The following is a 22542-nucleotide window of genomic DNA, read 5'->3' as shown; positions in this document are numbered from 1 at the left end:
TTAGTTGCTTTTTTCACCAGGAAAGAATATTCTAACCTCCAGCTGGGGGGAAAAAAAGAGATGTTTTTTCAGTTAACATTGCTAGATAAAATGTTTCAGCTAGGGAATCTATTAAAATGTTTGTCCTTCACCTCCTCTACCACCTCAAAATATTTATCTTTCTGCAAGCTGCCATGAACGGCACCCTTATCACTCAGGGCCTTTGTGTGCGTGGAAGGCACAAGAGTCTGTTCCTTTGTTTGGAACCATCCCTCTTGAAGTAATTGTCATTTTGTCAAGATTTCTTTCTCCTCCATGCAGAAGCTTGGAAAGCATTTTATGCCCGACTCCCCCAAGAGATAAAATTCTGCCTGATTCTCACGCCTGATGATGTTCCCCTTCCTTCCGCTGTCATCATGTTTTCTTTCTTTTTAACGGGAACAAAGAAGCTTTCCTTCTACTCAAAAAAAAAAAAAAAGCGACAAATTCCCATGGCGTAGCAAATTGCAGCATAAGCATTCATAGCTTCTTCACTAAAAATGTATTGATTTTTACGGTGTCATCAGGCTGTCTTGCTGAAAATTCCTCATTTTAGCTTGGAAAACTCTGGAAACCAGGGTCCCTTCCTTGTCCAACGCTTTCTCTAATTTTTCTGAACCATCTTGCTTTCCATGGTTCAAATCCACTCGCAGCCACTGGATGTTGCCCAGGGGTGGGCTGCTGGGGGTTCTCAGGGGTTTGGGAGAACCTCTAGCTAAGATTCTGTGCAGTTCGGAGAACCGCCAAATCCCGCTCCTGGCTGGCCCCACCCCTCCCAGGAGTCCCCACGTGGCCCATTTTGGATGCAGGTAAGTGCAGGGCGCATACGGGGAGGGTGAGAAACAGGCCTACCGGAAGATTGGAAAGGCCAGAAACAGGCCTGTTTCTGGCCTCCAGAAGGCCTCTGGAGCAGTGGTGGGTTGCTCCCGGTTCGGTCCGGTTCGGCCGAGCCGGTAGCGGTGATGATATGATGTCACCGAACCGGTTCTCTCCCCCGCCCTCCCCCCCCACCCATGTTATTCTTATCTTTTATTTGGTCCCACCCCCAATCTATTGCTGCCTCCTGAGTCCCAGCTGATGACTAGAGGGGGAAAAAACTGTTTAAACTCTTGCCGCGGGGCTTCAAAGGGACGTCCTACAGCTGATCAGTGTTAAAAGCAAACAAATGAGTCGGGTCGTAAGTGTGAGGACTGGTCGTAAGAGGACCTTCCAGAAATGACTCTGACCAGCTAGCCATGCCCACCTAGTCACATGACCTCCAAGCCACACCCACAAAATAAGCCACGCCCACAGAACCGGTAGTAAACAAAATTAGAACCCACCCCTGCTCTGGAGTCTGGGGAGGTCATTTTCACCCTCCCAGAGGCTTGAGGAAAGCCTCCGGAGCCTGGGGAGGGCAAAATCACACACACACACACACACACACACACACACACACACACACACACTCCGTGATGCAGGATGCCGATTAGGCCACGCCCACCATGGCCATGCCCACCCAACAACTGGGCAGAGAACCCCTTGCTAAAATTTTTGAAGCTCACTCCTGTTGTCGCTCCCTCTTTCAGCCCACTTAGACTACTCCATGAGGTTGTGGCTATGGGAATAAAAAATCCCTGGTGAAAATGTGAGACATCCATGTATCCAAGAAACGAATAAAAGGGCAGTTCAGGGTTGTTTAAGTCTTAACGGGGGTGGGATTAATAATAGAAGCATTGTCCAACTCACTGTATTTGAAGGGAGATCTCTTTGAGCCCGTTCTTTCTAAAAGCATCTTTTTAATGTTTTAAATCCATTTTTAATGCTTTAAATGTTTGTGTGTGTGTGTGTGTTTTCTTCCATGCTGGGATATTCTTAAAAGCTGCTTTTCAGCCTGGCTGGTGGTTTCTTTTGTTATCCAGGTCTATTCATTTCATTCTTTCCTTTCCCTTTTCTTTTGAAGTAAGACTCAGGTGAGAAACAAAGCAGGAACTGTGGCTAAATTAAGTTGTTCCTAGCAGTATTAGCGACTGATTATTTCAGTCAGAGATCAATGCACCTGTACGGTCCTTAGAATTAGAAATCTTTCCCCCCAAAATTCAGCAAGCCAGCTATCGCCGTAGTTTTTCAGACTGGCTAATCTTCATGGACAAAGTCATTTATTTATGCAGGAATTGATCCCAATCCCCAACTGTGTCATTATTTATAAGAGAGTTTTGTATACTCTATACAGTTTTTCCACGAATGTGGGATTGTTCTTCCAACTTTCCATTAGCTTTGCACTCAACTCTGTGCAGTAATTAATGTATCGCGGCCGCCATAACAATCCTATAAATGGCATTGTTTGTTAAATTCATAAGTCCTCTCCTTCATGGACTTGCACCTCTGAAAAATCACTAATGCAACTCTACAAGCCCTTAGTTGGAAAATGCTAATTATCATAGAGTCATTGAGTTGGAAGGGACGCTGGAGGTCATCTAGACCAGAGGTCAGCAACCATAAACACTCAGAGAGCCATTTGGATCTGTTTCCCACAGAAAAGAAAACACCGGGAGCCACAAAACCCTTCCTGTGCTATTTCCTGAGCGACCACAAAACTAGCATATGTAGTTGAAATAAACATTCTGTTTTCTTCTGAAACGTTTCTTTTCTTGGATTTATCCATGGTTGGTCTACCGGGGGTTGAAAAGCTCAATAAATCACATGCCGGCAGGTGTCGCACATTGGCGGCGGTGACGCATACTTTGAGCGACAGGGAGCCGCAGCAGAGGGATGAAAGAGCCATATGTGGCTCCAGAGCCGTGGGTTGCTGACCCCTGATCTAGGCCAGTGTTTCTCCAGCTTGAGAAGTTTAAGATTGGTAGACTTCAACTCCCAGAATTCCCTAGCCAGCTTTGCTGATCTAATCCAATCCTCTTGTCAGCATTTCAAGCTACAGTTACTTTAGTGCTGACATAAGAAGGAGAAGTGGAGGCGTCTGGAAAGGGACGTTTGACTTTTCACCTACTTATTTTCCCTGGAGATAATATCCCCTAGGAGATGGGATGGGAGGGGGGAAATTCCTTTGTGCTGGAGCAGTAGATTAGGGGTAGAGTGACTTGGAAGATGGCCAATGAGTGCAGGGGAGTGGGGAATGGAAAGGGAGGGTTTGGGGGCTGGAAGTCAGTGTTGGCTGCGATGAGTCGGAGCTAGAATGTCGTGCTTAATAAATGGGAGTTTTTCTTCAAAGACTTTGTTTGAAATGCAATTTATTTGAGACGACCTCGAAACTTGACACCTCTGCCTAACTACAATCCCAAAAGCTGGCTAACTTTGACTTGAAAACCTGCTATGATGGACCACCAGTGTATTTCCAGCCCTACTCGTGTTTACCATTATCACTCACTTTCTCTGAAAGATCACCACCGGATCCTCCAATAAATCACTGAAATCCAGTTTTCTTCCTTTCTCAATGACGTCACGATGCTTCCGAACAAAGAGCCAGCCGATATGGGAGAAAAAGAATCCCCGCTGGGCATTATGCGGGTCAGCATCCGTCTCGGAGTATTTGTGGTGCACTCGGTGGTCTCGGGCCCACTCAAAAATATCATTCTGCACAAAACAGAAGGAGAAAATTAAGTGTCATGGTTTTGTGGACCTTGCTTGCCCATGTTGTGTTTTTAAGCAACAGCATTGTCTATGGAGATTGGAGTGGTGCGGTGGCCTAGAGATGGAGCTCTTGCCTCACAATCAGGAGGCTGTGAGTTCGAACCTATGTAGAGGCAGATATTTCTCTCTCGGGGCACACTGGGAATATATCTGCTGAACAAAACTCTGCATTGGCAACAGGAAGGGCATCTGGCCATTAAATCACTGCTAGCTCCATTCAGTTGCCCAGACTCCACCCCCTCAAAGGATTATGGGGTCGTTAAAGGAAGATGATGATTGTCTCTGGAGATTCTCAGTCATCCAGGTCACGGTTGTCCCAAAGGTGCTTTTTCAAAAAGCAACTGGACTTCTTTTGTTTTTCCTTGAGGACGTTTCGCTTCTCATCCAAGAAGCTTCTTCACTTCTGAAGAACGAGAAGCAAAAACATCTTCAAAGAAACACAAAGAAAGTCCACTTGCCTTTTGAAAAAGCACCTTTGGGACAAGCAACAGCATTGTTTGCTCTGTCAGAAAAACAACTGTTTATGTCAAGTGCTATCAAAGATAGCAGCTGGCTTCGTTTCCAAAGGAAATTTCCCTCTGGCTATTTTGTTGCTTCTACCTCCTATGAGACTTCAGAAGTATTTTTACCTCACCCACCTGAGCTTCTAGGAGGAGAGCAGGTGGGCTTATTTTTAACATATAAATACCGTAGCAGGTGCAGACATCTCTCACCCTATAGCCCAGGGATGACAAACTCACATCATCATGGCAGTGTCACGAGATGTATCGGGACTTTTTCCCCTTTGCTAAACCAGGCATGGATGTGGTTAGCGCATGACATATCCGGTCAGCAGTGGGATCCTCCCGGTTTAACAACTGTTTTGGTGATCACATGCTTCGCTCACGCACGTGCGCTGTGTGCGTGTGTGCAATTTGAAGAAATCTTCACTTCCTGGTTTCTTCAGAGGAGTAACGCAGCTGATTTGCGCGGCAATCAGCTCTGCCACGGCAATCAGCTGAGGAGATAAAGGTAGGAAAATAGAGTGGGTAGACAGGTGGGTCCATCTGATCGTCAGGACGAACTGGTTCGCTCCCAGCTGATCGTCAGAGTTACTGATTCGCAGGAACTGGTCTGAACCGGTAGAATCCCATCACTGCATCCGGTCACCGGGCCGGGAGTTTGACAACCCTGCTATAGTCTATGTCATTTCAAATACTTCTCTGTTGTAGAGCCAAGAAACCAGCTGATGGGTTTCTTTTCGGTGGCTTCTAAGATTTACCTAGATAATAAAAACTGGAAAATAAATAATTCTGCAAACTAAATTGCCGGTTGACCAGGGCCCTATACAATACCAAGTAATGCCTGCTCAGGATTAAACTGAATACACAATCCCTTTATTTATATACATTTTTTTCTTCCTTTGCACCCTCTTTCTCTCACTCACATACTATAATTATCATTTATAACATGGATGTCAAACTTGTGGCATCACATTGCCACCACATGACATTTTGTGACATTTTTCTCATTCACGGAGCTGGGGTAGGCGTGGCCTGTATGTGATGGATCCGGCCCATGGGCCGCCAGTTTGATACCCCTGGTTTATAACAATCTTGTTGACAATAGCAGAAGCTCCTTATGAGCCTGATTCCAGCACAAGAGATATTTCAATTGTGGACAATAGCATACCTGAAGAGCAGTACCTCTTCTCAGACCATAAGCAGCCCCATCCATTGTGCCTTTGCCCCTTACAGAAGGGGGTGTCAAACTGGATTTCTTGGTGGGCTGGATTAGCATTGTACTTGTCCTCTGCGGGTCAGGGGTGTGTGGAGGAGACATTTTGGGCGGCAGAGTGTTGCAGCAGGCCATCCAGGCTGAAAACAGGCTGTGTGGGAGCCGCCCGCGGCCACCCACACCCCATTTTGGCCAGCAGGGTGCTGCAGGAGGCCGTCCAGGCTGAAAACAGGCTGCAAGGGGGCTGCCCAGCCCCCCCATCCCCTGGCAGCCCATTTTCACTAGCAGAGGCACTGCCTTTGCTATTTCCAAGCCAGTCCCACAAGCCGGATCTAAGTACCCCACGGGCCGGATCCAGCCTGCAGGCCTTGAGTTTGACACCCCTGCCTTACAGGATGGAGACATTAATATTCAGGTAGTCTTCAACTTACGACCACAATTGAGACCAGAATTTCTATCGCTAAACAAGGTAGTTGTTAAGTGACCAGATACAGGAGAAAGAGAGGCAGAGCCTGGGGGTGGAGTCAAGAAAGGAATTAGCCTGGAATCATTAGGTTCTCACAAGCTGTCTAAGTCCAACCCTTCTCGAATTCCGCTGGCTCTTACCTAGTGCTATCAGTTGACTAGATTCTTGTATATAGGCATTGGCAATAAATCATCTTAAATGGAACTTGACATGTGGTCTTGATGCTTCATGCCCGACAGTTGCACCTGATTTTACAATATTTTACAATATTGTAAAATATTTTAAAATATTTTACAATATTTTTTGCCCCTTTTTGAGGTGGGTTGCCCCTGGTTCGGACCGGTTCGCAAGAACCAGTAGTAAAACTCGGCATAACAGGCTGGGGAATTCTGGGAGTTGAACTCCACAGGTCTTCAAGTTGCCAAGGTTGGCCACTTCAGCCTTACACGATTACTTACGAAGAGTTCAAGTGCTGTGTGAATCGATTCTAAATACCCACCTGAAATGCCATGGAATTGGCTGCAGCCAAAAATATTCGCAGAGGCAGTCTGGCTTTGTAAGATCTGTGACTCCACAAGCGATGGGCACCTGCTGTCACACCCAGGGCACACACCAGGAAACATATGTATGCTGAAAAAAAAAATGACGGAACAATGAAATAAGAAGGAAAAGTTATGAAAGCACCAAACCCTCTGTGGGGTTATTAAACTACATGTCAGCACGTCAAGATGCATTTATCCTAGTGCTGACATGAGAAGGAGAACGCTAGTGTCTGCAACGGGACGGTTGCCTTTCACCTACTTATTTTAGCTGGAGATAATGTCCCCTAGGAGATGGATGGGAGGGGGGAAATTCTTTGAGTTGGAGCAGTAGATTAGGGGTGAATGATTGGAAAAATGGCCAATGAATGCAGAGGAGTGGGGGAAGGGAGAGGAGGGATTTTGGGTCAGCACCTCAGTGCTGGCTGCATGGAGTCAGTGTAAAAGTTGCCGTGCTAAATAAAATGGAAGTTTGTTTCAAAAACGACTTTGTTTGAGACGCAATTTATTTGAAGACGGCCTGAAAACCTGACACTACAGCTCATACTATCAATGCCTCTATAGCAGGGGTGTCCAACTTGGTTTCATTGAGGGCCTCATCAGGGTTGTGTTTGACCTTGGGTGGGATGGGGAGGGGGGCATGCCTGGGGACATGGCCAGCTTGATGTCACTCATGTTGGGAATGCCTGTGATGACTTGAGTGCTCTGCCAGCAAAAATAGGCTCATTTGCTCTGTTTTTGGCCAGGCCGGCCTCCTGCATTTCTCTGCCAGTGAGGGCTTGGGAGGGCTCTGTTTTTGCTGGCAGAGGCACCATGGGCCGATCTGTTGCTGTTTCTAGGGCAGCCCCATGGGCCAGATCTAAGCACCCCACTGGCTTTGAGTTTGATACCCCTCCTCTATAGCCACAGCACGTAATCCTTTGCTGACACTTCTAATTTAACCCATCTAGCCTATTGGGTTGTCATAAAAACTGCATATTGCATAAAAATGTAGAACCTGGCAACCACTTCTCACAGAGGGGTTGAAATTTAGACGGTTTCACCTCTCATTAGCCATGTTTTCTTCCTCCACTCGCTAGAAAATTCTCCATGCCCACGGTTTCTCCTCTAACAGAGGCAGCAAAAATGGACGCTTTCAAGTAGAATTGTTTCTTGAGTCACCTAGGAATGTCCACCCACAACATGTTTCCTCTTTCTGAACAAGGAACACAATTGCCACACGGTGGCAATTCACAATGCAGCTGTGCTTTCTGTAATGAAAATCGATCTGATAATATTATACAGTTCTCGACTTAGAACCACAACCGAGCCCAACATTCCTGTTGCCAAGCGAGTCGATTAAGTGAGTTTTGTCCCCTTTTTATGACTTTTCTTGCCTCAGTTGCTAAGTGAGTCTTTTCAGTTGTTAAGTTAGTAAAACAGTTGTGAAGTGAATCTGGCTTCCCCATCGACTTTGTTTGTCAGCAACAGAAAGTTTGAACTCAGTTGTGGTTGTAAGCTGAAGGACTGTCTGCATTTTCCCTGTTTCTTTGCATGTACGCCAGGGGTGTCAAGCTCGATTTCATTGAGGGCCACATCAGGGTTGTGTTTGATCTTGGGGGGCTGGGGTGGGCATGGCCAGCATGACATTCGTGTCAGGGGTGCCTGTGATGGCCTGAGCACTCTGCCAGCGAAAATGGGCTCCTGAGCTCCATTTTTGGCTGGGACGGCCTCCTGCAACCCTCTGCCAGCAAAAACGGAACTTGGGGGGCCCACGCACAGCCCTTGTGAATTCCGTTTTTGGCTGGGACAGCCTCTGCAACGATCTGCCAGAGCTCTAGAGGGCTGCGTGTGGCCCTCCCGAGCTCCATTTTTGCTGGCAGAGGTACCATGGCCCAGTCCTTTGATGTTGCCAGGGCGGCCCCTTGGGCCAGATCTAAGCACCCCACTGTTGTGGCCCGTACACGGCCTGTGCGGCTGGTGGCTGATTCGGACAGCGAGGAGGCTGGTGTGGTGCTGCGCCAGCAGCCTGTGCAGCTGGCACTCGAGTTGGATAATGAGGCTGGAGAAGATGTAGTGCCAGAGGTGGGGATTCAGCCAGGGCCTTCAGAACCTCCAGAAGCTCTCTTAAGTGAAGAGGACGAAGAGGAGGAGCCTGTTCTCGATGCACGGGCGCACAGAGCTGCCAAAAGGCAGGAGTGGCTCCTCAGGAGGAGGTCTCTTCAAAAGTAAGGCTTGGGACTACTTGGCCCTCCCTTAGCCTATTTAAGGAGGAACGCTGACTGAAGCAATTTGCAGGGAACAACTTCGTTCACTCTCCTTCATGCCTTAATTTTAGTTCTTTGCAAATTGCTTCTGGGCTTTCTGCCAACCATAGTAAGATTAAGATTATTTATTCTTTGGATTCTTGTAGGCTGTTAAGAAAGTTAATTAACACCCTTTGTTTGGAAAAAAAAACTTATTTAATTTAGTAAACTAAGGTTTGTACAGACTTTGTGTGTGCGGCGTTCTTTGGGGTCCGTGGCTGGGGCAAAACACCCGCGGACTGGATCTGGGCCCCGGGCCTTGAGTTTGACACTCCTGATGTACACTGTCAAGCAATCCTACAGTGTATCTGCTAACAATGGTGGCACTTTCAAAGACGCATTCATTTTGCCACTGAGAAATTGCTGGCGGAGAAATAGGAGAGGACATTTCTCGGTATCGCAGATATCCAGCTAACCACGATTCTGTACAGCGGCTTTCAGCTGCAACTCTGTAAAACCTGTTCTCCCATGGAGCTAGACAAAGCATTAAAACAGCACTTTTCTTACGCATAACCTTCGTTGCAACTTTACTGTTTAAAATTCATTTTATAACCCATCGGAACCAGTTATTTGAATTTTAGTTTCACAGGCATAAGAAAGAGGCCATTTTTCCTTCTAACGCTTAGAAAATTCTAATGTTTTTCAAGTCCCTGTTAATTGTGAAGGATAGCTGGCTTCCTGCTCAAAGACATTTTTTAATTCACTCGTCTCCCTCTGCAATTAGTTTTGGGTTGGCATCCCAGCCGGACTGCATTAAATCGAAGTCATTTCGCTGTGTTGTTACACTGTGCTGATTTCAGGATCACGGAAATTATTTTATATAAAGGATGAAAACATCTCAAACAACTCTGCACAAGAGAAGGAAGAGATTCTAGCTCAGAAAAACAGAAACATTTTTTTCCTAATCCTTTTTGGGAGCCTATTTTACTTTATTATTATTTATTATTATTATTATTATTATTTTACAAAGCATATCAAAAGATTAGGGCATTATTGTTCCTCTGTTTGCAAAGATTCCTCTTGGATTTTTTTTTTTTTTAAGAAAACATGCCCTGAAAGTTTGTTCAATGGAAGATGCTAGATTAAGCTAGTATTTCTGCAGATGTACCATGCTTTGACATTGGATTATCATCTGAGTTTTGAGGCTATAATGCAGTGGTGAAATCCAAATTTTTTTACTATTGGTTCTGTGGGTGTGGCATGGCTTGGTGGGCGTGGCAGGGGAAGGGTACTGCAAAATCTTCATTCCTATCCCACTCCTAGGGGAAGGATAGTGCAAAATCCCCATTCCCTCCCCACGCCTAGGGGAAGGATACTGCAAAATCTCCATTCCTACCTCACTCTGGGGCCAGCCAGAGGTGGTATTTGCCAGTTCTCCGAACTGCTCAAAATTTCCGCTACCGGTTCTCCAGAACCTGTCAGAACCTGTTTCACCCCTGCTATAATGCTTTCGTTTCAATGGAGCTGCTTGCTCGAGCCAAAAATCAAAACCAAAATAACACCTAGTGCTATATAATTTTATTAATTTTAAATGGAAAAGAGATGGATAAGGAAACCGGCTGCAGACAGACAATTGTAAAAAGCTGAGATTGGAGTGCTTGTGCAATTTTGTTACATAAAATAAACAAACCAAAAAAAAAAAAAAAACCCAGGTAAATGCTACAATTATAAAAAGAAAAGAAGGGTTGTTAATGTTTATATAGGTTGGACATTTGTTTTCTAGGCAGCTTATAGAAAAAATTAAAGTCAGTTAAGATGGCTTTAGAATAAATCTTGTTCAGAGTACATCTATTAAAATCAGTTAAGATTTCTTAGTGATGATTTAAGCTCCCTTTAGGGCAGGGGTGAAATCTACTTACCTTCCTTACTGGTTCAGAAGTGTGCATGTGTGTCTCGTGCGCGCACACACCTTCTGTGCATGCGCAAAACCTTCTGTGCATGCGCAGAAGATAAAAAAAAACATTACTTCCTGGTTAAAACCAGGAAGTAATGACACCCAGGTGGCTACCAGATCGCCGAACCACAGGGAAAAATGGCTACCAGATCGGGCGATCCGGTCGGATCTGGGAGCATTTCAGCCCTGCTTTAGGGTGAATTGCAGTATGGAAAGCCCACAATGTAGTTCCTTTGGTTCTGATATACTGCAATGTGTGAACTCAGCTATCTGGGTTTGTAGGGTGGTTTGTAGTGTGTAAACTTTAGCACGTCGTGTGAGTACTAACACTGTTGCTTACTTAACAAATGGTAATTTAAACAAAACACTTGTGTGATGAACGCATCCTGCTATGACTCAGCCTGGATTCAATTTAATTGTATGATGCAGCGAATTGATATTAAGATGAGACAGTTGACAAAAATAATAAAAAAAAACCCCAAGGATCCTTGTTTAGTAATCAAGGATTTAAAAGCTTTTGAAAGAATTGCAGTAGTTTTGAGCTGCGAGGAGAAACTGAAACAAAGGCTGAATAATACTGCTTGATGTCTGCCAAATTTTGCTCTTTAAAATTCCAGACACAACATTTGCTTTGGAAAAGCAAAATGGAGGAGTCAAGAAATAAGTTTTTTTCAATGGAAATTTGGAAGCTATCCACAATCAGGCCAAATTTGTGAGGAGAGAGGCCCTCCCGTTGACATACCTGAGGAGAGAAAATAATAATAATAAAAAACCTTTGATATCAATTCTCTTCTAAGATTGGGTTTCAGAGGATTCCTTGATCACTGATACCTGGAAAATCATACAGTACATCTATGGCTGTGATCCAGTGGTGGGTTTCAATTTTTTTTACTGTGGGTGTGGCTTGGTGGGCATGGCATGGCTTGGTGGGCGTGGCTTGATGGGCGTGGCAGGAGAAGGGTGCTGTTAAATCTCCATTTCCTCCCGATCAGCTGGGACTCGGGAGGCAGAGAATAGATGGGGCGGGGCCAGTCAGAATTTTTACTACCGGTTCTCCGAACTACTCAAAATTTCCGCTACCAGTTCTCCAGAACTGGTCAGAACCTGCTGAAACCCACCTCTGCTGTGATCAATGGTGGGATTCAGCCAGTTCGCACCTATTCGGGAGAACCGGTTGTTAACTATCTAAGCAGTTTGGAGAACCGGTTGTTGGAAGAAATCTTATTTTGGTTTTTTTTCACCTTACAGGGCTAATCCTGTAAGGAAGGCAGAAAGGAAATATTCTGGTGTTGTTTCTAGTCTAATCTTTATTGCCTTGCTTACAGAAACTGCCTCTCTGGTTAACCTTTATTACATTGTAACAGCTAAGGCGAAGCACCCATCGATGTGAGTGACATTGAGTTGGCCATGCCCACATGGTCACATGACCACTGAGCCACGCCTACCCATCTGGTCATTAGTGCAGAGAACCGGTTGTTAAATTATTTGAATCCCACCACTGGCTGTGATGTGCTAAGTCTCTCTTCCCACATAGAATCCAATCAACTTTTGTTCTGATTAGGTGACCCTTCTTAGTTTCCCTAGGTGTGAAAAACCAAAAACTAAAGAGGAAAAGGCCAGGTGTGATTCCAGGATTTGCCCCATTTTACACGTAATCCTCAAATTATGACCACAGTTGAAAACCAGAATTTCTATTGTTAAGCGAAGAAGTTGTTAAGTCAGTCAGGCCTAAGTTTGTGACCTTTTTGCCATAGTTGTTAAGCGAATGGGCCCATTTGTTAAGTAAATCACATGGTGCTTACAACAGCTGAGAAAACTGTCTTAAGACAGTTAAGTTTTTTCACACTTAGGACCTTTGCAGCATCCCCATGGACATGTGATCAAAATTCAGATGCTTGGCAACCGACTCATATTTATGACAGTCGCTGTGTCTCCGGGTCAAGCGTTAACTCCCATTTGGGACCTTCTGACAAGCAAAGTCACTGGGGAAGCTGGATTCACTTAACAACCTTGTTACTGACTTATAACAACTGTCGTGATTCACTTAACAGCTGTGGCAAGAAAGATCGTAAAATGGGGCAAAACTCACTTAACAACTGCCTTGCTCAGCAGCAGAAATTTGAGGCTCAATTGTGGTTGCATGTCAAGGACTACCTATATATCTTCCAGAGGAATATTCCCACACTCAGGGTTTCCATTTTGAAAAAAAAATCATGCTAAAACAACTATTTTGATTCCTCTGCTTTGTGCAGTTTCCCCAAAAAGATTGAGAAGTGGGGTTGTCAACCCTGACCGTACAAATATTGGATTTTTCTCATTTTAAATGCATACTCATTTTCATTCTGATGAAATCTCGGTGGGCCAAAGTCTAGAATATTAATTTGCAACATGGCTGATACAGTCTTAGATAAAGGTAAAAGTTCCCCTCGCACATATGTGCTAGTCGTTCCCGACTCTAGGGGGCGGTGCTCATCTCCATTTCAAAGCCGAAGAGTCCGAAGACATCTCTGTGGTCATGTGGCCGGCATGACTAAATTCCAAAGACGCACGGAATGCTGTTACCTTCCCACCAAAGGTGGTCCCTATTTTTCTACTTGCACTTTTTTTACATGCTTTCGAACTGCTAGGTTGGCAGAAGCTGGGACAAGTAACGGGAGCTCACCCCGTTACATGGCACTAGGGATTCGAACCGCTGAACTGCTGACCTTTTGATCGACAAGCTCAGTGTCTTAGCTACTGAGCCACCGCGTCTATACCATCTTAGATACAGTCTTAGATGCCTTAAAAAAAAAAAAGTACTGTAGCTTCTTAGCAAAGATTTGCTAAAAGTTGCCTTAATTAGCAGTTCCCAGGGACTGTCAAAGATCAAACTTAACCTAGTTATAAAAAGAACAAACAGAAATGATCTCAAAAGAGAGAGAGAGAGAGAGAGAGAGAGAGGGGAGAGAGAGAGAGAGAGAGAGATAAAAATAGGAGGGATGAAATGAATCAGTGATGTGCTTCTGACAAGTTGCGGATTTAAAAAGGACACGAGTTTATCTGTGGGCTTGTTAAGACCTACAGTATATCAGTTGCCCTGACAACTAGCAAATGAGGATTTTTTTAATCCTACAGTGTGTAATTAAAAAAAAAAAAGTCAAAACGGGAGCCACAAGATAGAAACTCCTAGATTTTGAACTATTGATTTGACTTTCTATGTTTTGAAGAAACAATGGTTTAATTCTGTTCCCCTTTGCAGATAGAAAGCTAGAAGCCTTCCCCAAAAAATAAATACAAGTAGTCCTTGATTTACGACCACAACTTAGCCCAAACTTTCTGTTGCTAAGCGAGACAGTTAAGTGAATTTTGCCCTGCTTTACGACCTTTTCTCAACATTCCAACTAATGCAGCCATTAAAAGCAGAACTCTGAGGCAGGTAGATTCCTCAAAGAACAAATTTATTGGATACATCATATTGGCACAACTGGTGAAAACCGACTCTGAAAGTTCCCGTGGTTTTCACCTAATTAAAAAGTGAAAGCTTCCCCCCCCCAGTCAACAGTCACATTGTTCAACTGAGGTGCAGGCTGGTTGCTCAGTTACTCTACTCCTCTTCCCCACCACCTGTTGAAATGTCCTTGGTTCCCACAGGAAAACTTTTTGTTTTGACTACAAAACCCAGCTAACTATTTCCCATCCACTCCCTGCATTGTGGCAGCCCTGAAGCCATAAAGATGGCCTTAGCCAGGTTCGCTTCAGAATTAACACCTTTCTTGCCACAGTTGTTAAGTGAATCACCACAGTGGTTAAGTTAATAATACGGTCGCTAAAAGAATCTGGCTTCCCCGTTGACTTTGTTTGTCTGAAGGTCGTAAAAGGGGATCACACACACATACACACACACATCCCTCCTAGAGAATGAAATATTTTGGAGACTATTAAAAGAGGCAGAATATTATATTTCCCCAAAGGAGAAATGGAGAAACATGTTCTTAAAGGCAGAAAGCAGCCCCAGTCTTCCTGCATAACAAAACGGCCTCCAGCAGATGCCTGAAGTCTTTAGAGATGGATATTTTGCACCCATTAAGAAAGACTGGGCCAATCTATTCATAAACAAAATATCTTCAGCTCCAGCTGATGGGATTAAGAATTTACATTCCCCTACCCAAATTCTAAGAACAGGACAAAACCTCTAAGACATAATAGTGTTGAAAGAAATATCCATCTGGTACCAGGGAAGATTCTGGAAAAGATAATCAAGCAACGAATCAGCGAACACCTAGAAGCAAACAAAGTAATAACCAAGAGCCAACATAGGTTTGTCAAAAACAGATCATGCCAGACTAATCGTATTTCATTCTTTGACAAAGTGACAAAATTAGTGGACCAGAGGAATGCTGTGGATATAATTCACTTGGACTTCAGTAAGGCATTTGATAAAGTAGACCATAACCTACTACTAGATAAAATAGAAAAATGTGGGTTAGACAGCATCACCACCCGATGGATTTGTAACTGGCTGACCACTCAACGTGTAGTCCTTAATGGAACTGCATCTATATTGAGGGAAGTATGCAGTGGGGTGCCCCAAAGCTCTTTTTTAGGCCCAGTACTCTTCAACATCTTCATCAATGATTTGGACGAAGGAATAGATGGGGAACTCATCAAATTTGCAGACAACACCAAGCTAGCAGGAATAGCCAACACTCCAAAAGATAGGCTTAAGATACAGAAGGATCTTTGACAGACTTGAACATTGGGTGCTATCTAACAAAATGAAATTCAATGATGAAAAAAATAAGGTTCTACATTTAGGCAAGAAAAACAAAATGCACAGGTACAGTATATGTGGTACCTTGCTGAATAGTAGCAACTGTGAGAGGAATCTTGGAGTCCTAGTGGACAACCATTTAAATATGAGCCAGCAGTGTGCAGCAGCTGCCAAAAACACCAACACAGTTCTAGGCTGCATAAACAGAGGGGTAGAATCAAGATCACGTGAAGTGTTAATACCACTTTATAGTGCCTTGGTAAGGCCACACTTGGAATACGGCATCCAGTTTTGGTCGACACAATGTAAAAAAGATGTGGAGACTCTAGAAACAGTGCAGAGAAGAGCAACAAAGACGATTAGGGGACTGGAGGCTACAGTATAAGTAGAACGGCTGCAGGAACTGGGTATGTCAAGTTTAATGAAAATTAAACTCCATTTTATTTCCAGTGCCTTTCTCCCGGCTTGGAACCGGGACTGGATTTTTCTTCCAACAAAATGCAAGATGCAATTACTAACTCTGGAAGTGTTCCCAGGTAGCTGAAAGTAGCTAATGCTATAAATCACACAGTGGATGTTTAATCAAGTTACTTGACTAAGGTCAAGTCCTTGGCCTTGAGAAGCATATTAAAAATCTCAGCTCTCATTAATATTTGAGATAAAGCAGAATTTGACAAATAGCACAAACGAAAACCCTGATATTGGTGATTGATAATGTTTGGATTCCTTTAGCTTGGACACTGATGAACCCTTCCCAAGAAATGTGCAAATTTGTAGACATGTCAAAGATCACAAACATTTGTCAGTACTGTATAAGGTAAAGGTTCCCCTTGCACATATCTGCTAGTCGTTCCCGACTCTAGGGGGCGGTGCTCATCTCCGTTTCAAAGCCAAAGAGCCAGTGCTGTCCGAAGACGTCTCCGTGGTTATGTGGCTGGCATGACTCAACGCCAAAGACACAAGGAACGCTGTTAGCTTCCCACCGAAGGTGGTCCCTATTTTTCTCCTTGCATTTTTTACGTGCTTTCGAACTGCTAGGTTGGCAGAAGCTGGGACAAGTAACGGGAGCTTATTCGTTATGTGGCACTAGGGATTCGAACCACTGAACTGCCAACCTTTCGATCGATAAGCTCAGATTTTAGCCACTGAGCCACCGCGTCCCTTTAGTACTATATAGAACATTGCTTAAAATGAGCACTATTCAGACTAGGTTTGTTGAAGCAGCTTAAAGTTTTGCTTTATGTTGTTCCCTCGGGCATCCCGTGTCAAAAATCAGCTTGCTCTGATTGGACAGGCATGGCTACCATCTTCATTTGACCCTCCCCCTCCTTTCCCCCTGGAATGTTTAATAAATTCACAGTCTGACTAACTAGCTTCTAAGTCCAAAAACAAATTGCCTCAGGATACGCCAATGGATAGTCAGATCACTTATTATAGGTTGTCTTCCTAGATACAATTATCTAAATTGTAGATTGTTCCTTACTTGAAACCAGGGTGGATAAAAATCAATGATTTTTTTAAAAAAATCAAAAAAATCAGATTTTTTTTATTTTTATTGCATTTATTTTAATAAAAAACTTTTGGGGTAAAAAATCTATCGTAAGATAGTTTTCTATTTAAGATACATAAATAATTTAGTTTATTCAGCATGAAATGGAGCTTAGTTATGTAGCATATGAGCTGTATATTCTGCAACACTGGGACTATCAGTGAGTCAACAGTGGGTCAAAGGAGTAGCAGAGATGACAGTTGCTCTTTAAAAATTATGATTTAAATCGAGTTGGTTTAAATCAAGCCTTTTTACTAGTGATTTAAATCATGATTTAAATTGTGATTTAAATCAACTCGATTTAAATCAAATCCACCCTGCTTGAAACTAACCATAGCTGAAACCATGGTTATAGCAACCACTCCTTTTTAAAAAAATGTCATGGCCTTATGGCCTCATATTTGCCGTATAACCAAAGCTTAAAACATAACAAAAGTGGAATGGTTTTGTCATGGCCCCATTGGAGCCTGAATCTGCGGAGAAAGGCGAGCTGGAACTGGAACAGATGGAGATCGAGGGGGTGGCTTTATTGGCTTGGGAGGAAAATGGAGAAAAGCAGGCCCAGTCAGGCCAGGATCTTTCAGGATTGGGACAGCTTGTAAGCAGGGAGGAAGGGGGGCAGGATGATCAAGGGAGTCTAAGCAGTGAATATGAGAGACAGAGCTCAGGTGATGAGCAAGGACCACCCTCTCCTGATCAGGGGTGGTATTCACTTACCTTTGCTACCGGTTCGCAAATGTGAGCGCACACGCATGTGCAGAGCGTCAAAAACAGGTCGCGATGACATCTGGGTGGGAGGGCGGAGCCTCCCGCAGCCGCCGCTACTGGTTCGCCCAAACCGGATAGAACCAGCTCAATACCACCACTGCTCCTGATCCTCGAGCACGGAGAGTGGAGAGAAGGTGAGAACAGCACAGACTGATCCGACTACTCAGGAGGAGAGCACCCCAGCCCTCTTCACAAGGCACGCCTGGGGACTGAGACTTAAGGAGATGCTGTGGGGAGGGGCATTTGTCAGGAACAAACTCTGAATTCCTGGATTGTCAAGTGCCAATTTTTGAACTTTCCTGGATTCCTTGCATTCTTTCTGGATTTCTTGCTTTGCAGCCATGGGGCTCACAGTGTTGGGCTGGACTATTTGCAGCCAGAGACTGCTTGAGGTGTGTGTGTGTGTGTGTGTGTGCGTGTGTGTGTGATCACTTTGCTCTGGGACTTGCCAGAAACGTGGGAGTGTTTGGGGAAATTTGGAGCAATAAAGGGGCGGTTTGAACTGCCGGCTGCCTGGGTTATCTCTGTGCTGTGTCTTGGGTCATCACAGGTTTTTTATGAATCAGACCAGTGTGTCTTATTAAAAAACCATGGTTTTAAGTATCTCCACATCTTTAATTATGAACTTAACCTATATATCATCGGTTCAATGTGTAACGGTAAACTGGGATGATAGGGAAAAATCTGTTTGATAGGACAGCCATGTTAGAATTCTTTATGATGTGACCAGCAGCATATCTGCACTGCAAAGTCCAGGTGTCCACTAGATGGCAGCAAAGGTAATTTGTACAGGTAGCCCTCGACTTGGAACAGTTTGTTTAGCAGCCGTTCAAAGCTACAATGGCACTGGAAAAAAATGTGACTTATGACCCTTTTCCAGAGTTACGACCTTTCCAGCGTCCCTATGATCATATGATCAAAATTCACATACGTGGCAACTGGTTCATATTTATGACCGTTGCTGTGTCATGTAATCCCCTTTTGCAGCCTTCTGACAAGCAAAGTCAATGGAGAAGCCAGATTCACTTAACAACCAGGTGACTAACTTATCGACTGCAGCGATTTAACTTATCAACTGAGGCAAGAAAGGTCGTAAAATGGAGCAAAATTCTCCTAACAAATGTCTTACTTAATAACAGACATTTTGGGCACAGTGGTGGTCGTAAAACAAGGAACTACCTGTATTTCTTTGCTACCATCTAAAGCCTGGGGGATTAGCTCTACTGATAAGAAGATGCATATTGCTATATTTACTCCAGAGGGAAAAAAATATACACAGGTTTACAAACTATAGGAGAAAATGTGCCAAATTATTCAAGAGAGATGCAGATGGATGTCCTATTTTAATTCAGAGAGTGGGGAAAAAGCTAGGGAAAGACTACTAATATTAGTAGTAGAAATCAAAGTCCTAAATATAATTAAAATAAGTAGGATTTATTCCTGATTTGTTTCTTTCTCTCTCTCCCTCCCCTTCCTCCCTTCCTCCCTCCCTCTCTCACATCTCTTTTCCTCTCTCTCTCCCTCCTTCCCTCTCTCTCCCTCATTCCCTCTTTCCCTCCCACCCTCCCTCTCTTTCCCTCTCCTCCTCCCCCTCCCTCCCTCTTTCCCTGTCCCTCCCTCTCCCTCTTTCCCTCTCTCCTTCCCTCTTTCCCTCTCCCTCCCTTTCTCTCTTTCCCTCTGCCCCTCCCTCACTCCCTCCCTTTCTCTCTTTCCCTCTGCCCCTCCCTCCCTCTCACCCTCCCTTTTTCCCTCTTCCCCTCTCTCCCTCCCTCTTTCCCTGTCCCTCCCTCTCCCTCTTTCCCTCTCTCCCTCCCTCTTTCCCTCCCCCTCCCTCTCTCTCTTTCCCTCTCCCCCTCTCTCCCTCCCTCTTTCCCTCTCCCTCCCTCTCTCTCTTTCCCTCTCCCCCTCTCTCCCTCCCTCTCTCCCTGAATAAAAATGCACCATTTGCCGGGTTTCTGGTCTCTTAATAAGATTTTGTTTCTGTCCTTATGCTAAAGGTGAGGAGAATGCAGTAATCTGATTGCTTGCATGTTTTCCACAATGAGGTTTGCAATACTCTGAGAGGCAGCCTGCCAAAATTAATTGTGTAGCAGAGGGACAAGCTGGCTATGGGTAATGAAATCTCCGCTCCTAAATTTGCAGAGGAAGCTTAGCTGTCTTTGTAAAAAAAAAAAAAAAGGAAAAAAAATCCTAGTTTAACATTTCAAGAAACACTATTGCTTTCTGCCTCCTGGCACTGTGAAGTTCAGCCAAATTAATACCTATTTTTCAGAGAGGAATCGGCTCAATTGAGTGTGTGCAAGAAAACCAGGAAAGGAATCATTTCAATGTGACAGTTTGGTCTAGTGGTTAAGGCACAAAGCTAGAAATCAGGAGACAGTGAATTCTTAATCCCGCTTTAGCCATGAAAGGCACCTGGATGATTTTGAGCCAATCACAGGGAGAGTCTGAGTTCTAATCCCACCTTAGCCATGAAAGCCAGCTGGGTGACTTTCAGCCAATCACAGGGAGAGTCTGAGTTCTAATCCCACTTTAGCCATGAAAGCCACTTGGATGATTTGGGATCACCAGGAGAGGGCGAGTTCTAGTCCTGCCTTTGGTATGAAAGCTTCCCATTATTCAGCTTATAAATGCTACGTGCTTAGAGTTTAAAGCTCAAAGCATTGACCCCACACACCCACTTTATGGTCTGTTTCTGTTGCTCCCCTCTAGGAGGAGGTTTCGAAATATTTCTAGCAGGACTACCAGATTCTGTAACAGCTTCATTCCCTATGCCATCCATCTGGTAAACTCGCAAGATTCATTTTTCTCGCCTTGTGCAGGTATACATCCGGTCAACAGTTCAGCGGTTCGAATCCCTAGTGCTGCGTAACAGGGTGAGCTCCCGTTACTTGTCCCAGCTTCTGCCAACCTAGCAGTTCGAAAGCACTGCAAAAATGCAAGTAGAAAAATAGGGGTCGCCTTTGGTGGGAAGGTAACAGCGTTCCGTGCGCCTTTGGCGTTGAGTCATGTTGGCCACATGACCACGGAGACGTCTTCGGACAGCGCTGGCTCTTCGGCTTTGAAACGGAGATGAGCACCACCCCCTAGAGTCGGGAACGACTAGCACATATGTGTGAGGGGAACCTTTATATTTACCTATGTAGTGTATATTGGAGGTGTTGACCCTTTGAGAGCTGCATGCAACAAAATTTCATTTTAATGTATGCCGATTCGTGTGCATTCAAAGTGACAATAAAGTTATTGTAAGGGTCACCTTGAGCCAGTCATTTTCTCTTAGTCCAACTCATCTCACAGAGTTGTTGTGGGGAAAATAAGAGAATGAAGGCACGTATTACTAGATATGTTTGCTGCCTGGAGTTGTTTATAATAAACAAACGGAATTTAATCCTGAAGCTTTCTTTAGAGGAGATTATTTTTGACAGTATTTTAAAATAATTGCTGCCAGCTGTTAAACATTCCATTTCCCCACTAGTTGGTGATGACTTTAAATCCCATTATACTCAGACATTCAGCCATTTTAGGATGGGAATGCTGGGAGTTGAAGTCCACACATCTGGAGAAAGTGGGGCTATCTCAGGGGTGGGCAACGATGGCCCTTTATGACCATGCTGGCTCAGGAATTCTGGGAGTTTATTTACTTATTTATTTATTTATTTATTTATTTATTTATTTATTTATTTATTTATTATATTTCTATACCACCTTTCTCCCGTAGGACTCAAGGCGGTGTACAGTCAAGAAAAATATAGACACAAGAGTTGAAGTCCACAGGTTGTAAAGAGGCCATAGTTGTCCTACCCCTAGACTATTTTATGCTTGTTGCCTTTGTGGCCATCTTCTGGGTTCCCCTTGGCAGCTCGCTGGCTATTGTGGAAACCATTGACACCACAAGGATGTTTCCATGTTCTTACATGAATGTGAGCACCTCATTTTCCTTCTTGGTACCCGTAACAAGATTTTAAAATTAAAACATTAGTTAGAAAACGGATATCGCCCTTCCTAAACCGAGTACTCTCAGAGGGATTGAAATATAGTTCCCAGTTATCTGTGTAGTTGGGGATGATGGGAGCTATAATTTAGCACAGGGGTGTTGGAAGAAATATCCATCTGGTTCAGTTCCAAGCTGGGTGAAAGACACTGGAAACATGGCGGCTGATTGGAAAGATGGTTTAATGGTGAAGCAGAACCGTCAAGCACATGGTTCTCTGGTGCAGCTGAACACATGGGAGTTGAGAGTGGGCTTTTTAAATACCTTCTTTTGGGCTTTGCACTTGAGTTTCCTGTTCCAGTGCAAGAACATGTATTCTATTGGCTGTTGCCATGGGGCCCTGTAGGAGTCATGTTTGTCTGAGCTAAGATTGGTTGAAGTTTGGACTGCAGATGTCCTTAGGAGATTGTGCAATGTGGTGAACTCTGTGTCTTCTGCTATTATAGGTCCTATTGTCTCCTGAATGGCCATGTCTTAATCCCATCACTCTGGAACTGAAGGTCTTTTGTCTTGTAGATAGGATGACCCAGTCTTTCTTAATGGGCACCAAATATCTGCTGGGGGTAGGGAGCTGTTTTCCAAGAGCATGGTTCTCCTTTAGAGAAATATAATATTCTGCCTTTTTTAATATTTCCCAAAATAGTTCATCCTTCTAGGAGAGGGCTGGGTGCTAACTTTGTACAGGGGTAAGTAGCCTTTTTGTGCTAATGGGCACTTGTGGAATTTGAGATCATGTTGGTGGCACTCACACAAAATGGTTGCTGCTATGAAGGTTACTTTTTCATAAAATGGTGTCTGGGTGAGTACGGCCAGTCACCAAGCATACTCTTCTTTGAAGGTTGAGTGAAGATACCGTACTAATTGCCCTCTCTTCCACCTCTGTTTTTTCTCGCCATAGATGTTGCTTACTACCACCATTAGGGGTGACATGATAGCAGT

The 22542-nt window shown here is 44.2% G+C and overlaps 1 protein-coding gene across 1 annotated transcript in view; it reads right to left on the bottom strand.

The window, feature by feature from the left end:
- SCD5 (stearoyl-CoA desaturase 5) overlaps positions 1-22542 on the bottom strand; it is a 43645-nt gene that overhangs the window by 5886 nt on the left and 15217 nt on the right. Inside the window, exons 2-3 of the mRNA XM_070948652.1 lie at positions 6327-6457; positions 3383-3588 (exon numbers count right to left, since the gene is read on the bottom strand). Coding sequence (XP_070804753.1) covers positions 3383-3588; positions 6327-6457 — 337 coding nt within the window. The remainder of the gene's footprint in view (positions 1-3382; positions 3589-6326; positions 6458-22542) is intronic.

Source organism: Pituophis catenifer, unplaced genomic scaffold, assembly GCF_029215685.1.
Source record: "Pituophis catenifer annectens isolate HBS135680 unplaced genomic scaffold, rPitCat1.0.hap2 SCAF_8, whole genome shotgun sequence".
In the NCBI taxonomy this organism is placed as follows: Eukaryota; Metazoa; Chordata; class Lepidosauria; order Squamata; family Colubridae; genus Pituophis; species Pituophis catenifer.
Note: the sequence above shows the minus strand (reverse complement) of the source record. Positions and strands in the feature narration are given on the sequence as shown.